We start from the raw sequence: 6,000 nt of genomic DNA, 5'->3' as shown, positions 1-6,000 counted from the left end.
TGCAAAAAATAAATAAAAATAGCGATTTATTTTTTCTTTGCATAAGGAAAATGTATCCTATTTTAATACCACTACATTAATTAAAATGGAAAGCAGTTAAAATAATATATCATAATATTTGTATTTTATTATATTTTTTTCAGTGAGGTAATGAAAATGTTACTAAAATTGCCATGTAAAAAAAAAAAAAGCCCTCTTGGTCCTAAAATAGGCTTTATGTTCAAATATAATTTCTTATTGTTTCCTTTAGATTTAGGGGTAAAATATGACTGGACATGTTCTCTCCTAGCGACAATCATTATTATAAATAATATAGGTCTATTAACTATAAGCTTTAAATGAATACAGTCACAAGATCATGTTGCTTTAGTAAGTAATAGTAATATGAGTTCCTTACAGTGTTTTTGACTGGTGTGTCATGAACAGTGACTCGAACAGTACTTTGTTATACCACTTATTCATTTTGAAATCATATTATAGAACATGACATCATAATATAGTGAACAAACTCTCTAACTTTTAAACACAAACACACTCGCTCACATAGTTGACAGATCTTTACAGAACTTAACTTGAACAGTCCCATGCCAGCTATCCACACTTAAAAGTCTGTAAGATGAAAGATCATTCACATTTTACTCAAAAGGGTTCATAGGGCACAAAATCCTCAGCCCATTAGGGTGTGTGTGCGTGTGTGTGTGTGTGTGTGTGTGTGTGTGTATGTGCATTTGCACAATTATATATAGTTATAATCACTGTAGTCTCATCAATATCATCAATTGCCGTTCTTTGAGACCCTCGAGTACGGCCGGCTTTACAAGCACTGAAATCATTCTGCGTTTAGATATGGCTCACTTCAGGAGGGATATGTCATCAGAGAAATCTCCAGCGCCCAGCGGATGAAGGCAGCGTGTAAAGCGCCACTGACAGACCATGAGGCACAGAGGCAGCATAAATAGGGCACAGATGCCCGCCATAATGTAGGCGATGGTCATTAATGTGGACTCGTCAGTCTGAGGGACATTGTAGCCACAGTCCTCGAGGTCCAGGCCATGGAAGGGCCCCTCCACTGCGGCGGTGCGGAACTCATCGTGGACTGGAGCACAGGAGAATTAAAAAACAACATGACATTGTTGTTGTTAGGGTCAGGGTAATGTTTTTGCATAGTAGTAATGAGAATTAATGAGCGTCCCAGTTATCTTGCTAAGCCTCTGAACAAGTTAGCTAAAGTTTATCTTAGGCATATATATTACTATTACAACAAAACACTTTAAACAGTATTGTCTTCTGCAATATAAACTAATTAAAGAAAAAATGTCCCTCTCCTTTTTGCAGTCATTTATTCTAAATATATACTTTCATCTATAACATAGAAACATGCACACCGTGGCTCAGTTTCCTTTGTTGTTGCCTGTTCTTGTAATAAAATGAATGAATGCTAAAGAAGACCTTGGTCTCTATGTGAACTGATTATTTTGTAGACATCTGATGAAAAATGAAAAAAAAACACGAAAGAAGTGAGTGTGATGGAATTAAAATCAACTGGTATTTAATCACAGTTGTACTAAATTGTCCCATTATGAATTTTTGAAAATTACCTTTTATTCAGTGTAGGGCTGTGTGATACTGAAGAAAAATGCGATAAGCAATAACTTATTAAATAATGTGATAGTCGATATGTGTTACGATAATGCATAAAGTGCAACATGCTCAGATTAAACAGTTTTACTCAGCTGTTGCTGAGTCAGTTCTGTGAACGTCTATAACTATCTTGTGTCATTATATATATATATATATATATATATATATATACAGTACAGACCAAAAGTTTGGACACACCTTCTCATTCAAAGAGTTTTCTTTATTTTCATGACTATGAAAATTGTAGAGTCACACTGAAGGCATCAAGTGTTATTTGACCAAGAAGGAGAGTGATGGGGTGCTGCGCCAGATGACCTGGCCTCCACAGTCACCGGACCTGAACCCAATCGAGATGGTTTAGGGGTGAGCTGGACCGCAGACAGAAGGCAAAAGGGCCAACAAGTGCTAAGCATCTCTCGGGGAACTCCTTCAAGACTGTTGGAAGACCATTTCAGGTGACTACCTCTTGAAGCTCATCAAGAGAATGCCAAGAGTGTGCAAAGCAGTAATCAAAGCAAAAGGTGGCTACTTTGAAGAACCTACTATATGACATATTTTCAGTTTTTCACACTTTTTTGTTATGTATATATTTCCATATATAATTCCATATGTGTTAATTCATAGTTTTGATGCCTTCAGTGTGAATCTATAATTTTCATAGTCATGAAAATAAAGAAAACTCTTTGAATGGGAAGGTGTGTCCAAACTTTCGGTCTGTATGTATATCCATCCATCCATCCATCCATCTTCTTCCGCTTATCCGGGGCCGGGTCGCGGGGGCAGCAGTCTAAGCAGAGAACCCCAGACTTCCCTCTCCCTAGACACTTCCTCCAGCTCTTGTGGGGGGACACCGAGGCGTTCCCAGGCCAGCCGGGAGACATAGTCTCTCCAGCGTGTCCTAGGTCTCCCCCGGGGTCTCCTCCCAGTGGGACGCGCCCGGAACACCTTCCCGGGAAGGCGTCCAGGAGGCATCCGAAACAGATGCCCGAGCCACCTCAGCTGACCCCTCTCGATGTGGAGGAGCAGCGGCTCTACTCTGAGCTCCTCCCGGGTGACTGAGCTTCTCACCCTATCTCTAAGGGATCGCCCAGCCACCCTGCGGAGAAAGCTCATTTCGGCCGCCTGTATCCGGGATCTTGTCCTTTCGGTCATGACCCAAAGCTCATGACCATAGGTGAGAGTAGGAACGTAGATTGACCGGTAAATCGAGAGCTTCTCCTTGCGGCTCAGCTCTTTCTTCACCACGACAGACCGGTTCATCGACCGCATTACTGCAGAAGCTGCACCGATCCGTCTGTCAATCTCCCGTTCCATCCTTCCCTCACTCGTGAACAAGACCCCAAGATACTTAAACTCCTCCACTTGAGGCAGGAACTCTCCACCAACCTGAAGTGGGCAAGCCACCCTTTTCCGACTGAGGACCATGGCCTCGGATTTGGAGGCCGCTTCACACTCGGCTGCAAACCGTCCCAGTGCATGCTGAAGGTCCTGGCTTGATGAGGCCAACACGACAACATCATCCGCAAAGAGCAGAGACGAAATCGTGTTGTCACCAAACCTGACCCCCTCCGGCCCCTGGCTGCGCCTAGAAATTCTGTCCATAAAAATCATGAACAGAACCGGCGACAAAGGGCAGCCTTGCCGGAGTCCAACATGCACCGGGAACCAGTCTGACTTACTGCTGGCAATATGAACCAAGCTCCTGCTCCGGTCGTACAGGGACCGGATAGCCCTTAGCAAAGGGCCCCGGACCCCATACTCCCGGAGCACCCTCCACAGGCCGCCGCGAGGGACACAGTCGAATGCCTTCTCCAAATCCACAAAGCACATGTGGACTGGTTGGGCAAACTCCCATGAACCCTCCAGCACCCTGTAGAGGGTATAGAGCTGGTATAGTGTTCCACGGCCTGGACGAAAACCACACTGTTCCTCCTGAATCCGAGGTTCTACTATCGGCCGGATTCTCCTCTCCAGTACCCTGGCATAGACTTTCCCAGTGAGGCTGAGATGAGTATATATATATATATATATATATATATAAGGGGTGTAACGGTACGCGAAAATCACGGTTCGGTACGTACCTCGGTTTTAAAGTCACGGTTCGGTTCATTTTCGGTACAGTAAGGGAAAGAAATGGAAACATTAGGCCTGCTGTGATTCCAAAGACCAGGTTAATTTGGTGGAGTGACATTAAGTCATGGCGGTCAAAGGAGCAGCGATAGAACTGAAGTTCCTAATGAATCGAATCCTAGGAAGCGCTGTAACTCTTAGATTGTCTGAGGAAGCGGCCATTCCAGAACTGCCTTTACCTTCTTCTCGTCCATCGCTACCCCCTCCTGGTTGATCACATTCCCCAAGAAAGTGGCGACTGTTTGATGAAACTCACATTTCTCAGCCTCTGCGTAGAGTTGTTACTGAATTCGGCGTTGTAATACAGCTCTGACCTGATGAATGTGTTCCTCTAGGGAATTTGAATACACCAGGATATCATCAATGTACATGATTACTCCTCTGTTGAGCATGTCATTCATGAAGGATTGAAAGATCGATGGACTGTTAGCCAGGCCGAAGGGCATAACCAAATATTCATAGTGCCCACTAGGGGTTGAGAATGCCATTTTCCATTTGTCCCCCTCTTGGATGCAAATCAGATTGTTAGCGTTGCGCAGATCCAATTTGGTGTAATATTTAGCCTGGCGGAGCTGTTCTAGCACTGTAGGGACCAATGGCAGGGGATAACGGAACTTAACAGTGAAGTCATTAAGGCCGCGTAATATGCTTTCCTCGTACTGAAGGCTTCCGCTAGGTCTGCATATTTGGTTGGCAGGCTTAATTTCACTGTGTTCTGAACAGACAGAGAAGAGTCATGAAAGGATGTCTGTGTGATCCTTCCTTGACAGTGATTCTGACAGGTAGTGTCCCATTGAATGATTTGCCCCTACCTCCAGGAGGTATGTGGATTGTGTCTGCGCAGCCAGGGTAATCCCAGAATGACAGTGTGATTGGGTGAGGGGATGACATAGAACTTGATGTGCTCAGAATGAAGGGTTCCTATTTGTAGTTTGAGTTCTGTGACACGTAAAACTCTCCCCTCTCCGATGGGTCAGCCATCTAGCGCCTCCAATGCCAAAGGGAGATCACAAGGGGTGAGATTGAGTTTATGTTGCAGGGCGAATTCATGTGACACAAAGTTACCAGCTGCCACGTAATCTAACAGGTCAGTAGTGGAAATAGCATCATCATTAACAGTTATTATAACTGGCAACCTTATGTTTGAGTAAGAGGTAGTGACTCGGGTACTGACACTCACTGTTCAGGGCTTAGATGATGGACGAATCGAACAAGAGGAGATCATGTGTCCAGCCTGACCGCAGTAGAGTTGGTTCTGCATACGATGTTCCCGTTTCTCGGGGAGTGAGGTGAGTAAATCCGAGCTGCGTTGGCTCTAGTGAAGCACTGGTGTCTGCCGTGAATCGGGACAGGGATCGGCAAGGACATCGTGAAGGACATCGTGAGGAAATTAAATTGTCAATTTGAATGGCGAGATCAATGAATTAATTCAGGCTTTTCCCCTCATCTCGGCAAGCCAACTCCGACTGGAGTTCTGAGTTCAATCCCCTTCAGAACAGAGGTTTCAGTGAGTCCTCTACCCAAACTGTCTTTGAAGTTTGGAGTTTGAAAAAATATCGCTTATTCAGCCGCCATACTCCTCACTTGTGCAAGTGTTAACAATTGGTCCCCCACATTTTTCCCCTCCGCAGGATGTTCAAAGACTTCACGAAAGTGTTGAAGAAAGGTCATGAAGGTGGGAAATGAGCAGCCGTCCGTTCCCCAAACTACGGTGTCCCAATCCAGCGCCCTCCTGGTAAGCAGTGAACACACAAAGGTAATGCGGCTAGAGTCTGTGAGGTATAGCGAGGGATGTTGATTAACAAACAGCAAGCACTGAAGCAAGAACCCTTTGCATCTGGCAGGATTTCCGCCAAATTTCTCCGGGAACGCTAATAGTGGGCTTACTGGTGAGGTTAGGGGTGACGTGGTGAGATTAGGTGCCGAGCCTGGGGGGGGTTGCGGTTGCAGCCGCGACTGGTGTTAGTTGCAGCCCTTGCAGTGCCTTCACTAACTCATCGGTGAGGGTGGTAAGCCGATTTAGTTGGTGGTGATGCAGGGCGAGCTGCGTCCCCTGTGCAGATAGCTCAATGGAGAACTGCATGAATGCTGCTGGATCACTTTGTGGCGAGGTCTTCTGTTGCGAAGCATCAGCAGAGGCGAGATCCATTTGCAGCTTTTATTCAGATAGTCAGACAAGACAGGGTCAATCACCAGTGGATACAGTGGAGAAGGCAAGGCTGAGACAAA

The 6,000-nt window shown here is 45.1% G+C and overlaps 1 protein-coding gene across 1 annotated transcript in view; it reads right to left on the bottom strand.

The window, feature by feature from the left end:
- Positions 1-497: 497 nt before the first annotated feature.
- The window catches only part of LOC132108303 (beta-secretase 1-like), a 35,672-nt gene continuing 30,169 nt past the window's right edge, over positions 498-6,000 (bottom strand). The window contains exon 9 of the mRNA XM_059515004.1: positions 498-1,096. Coding sequence (XP_059370987.1) covers positions 852-1,096 — 245 coding nt within the window. The 3' untranslated portion in view covers positions 498-851. The remainder of the gene's footprint in view (positions 1,097-6,000) is intronic.

Source organism: Carassius carassius, chromosome 28 (assembly GCF_963082965.1).
Source record: "Carassius carassius chromosome 28, fCarCar2.1, whole genome shotgun sequence".
NCBI classification, from domain to species: Eukaryota; Metazoa; Chordata; class Actinopteri; order Cypriniformes; family Cyprinidae; genus Carassius; species Carassius carassius.
Note: the sequence above shows the minus strand (reverse complement) of the source record. Positions and strands in the feature narration are given on the sequence as shown.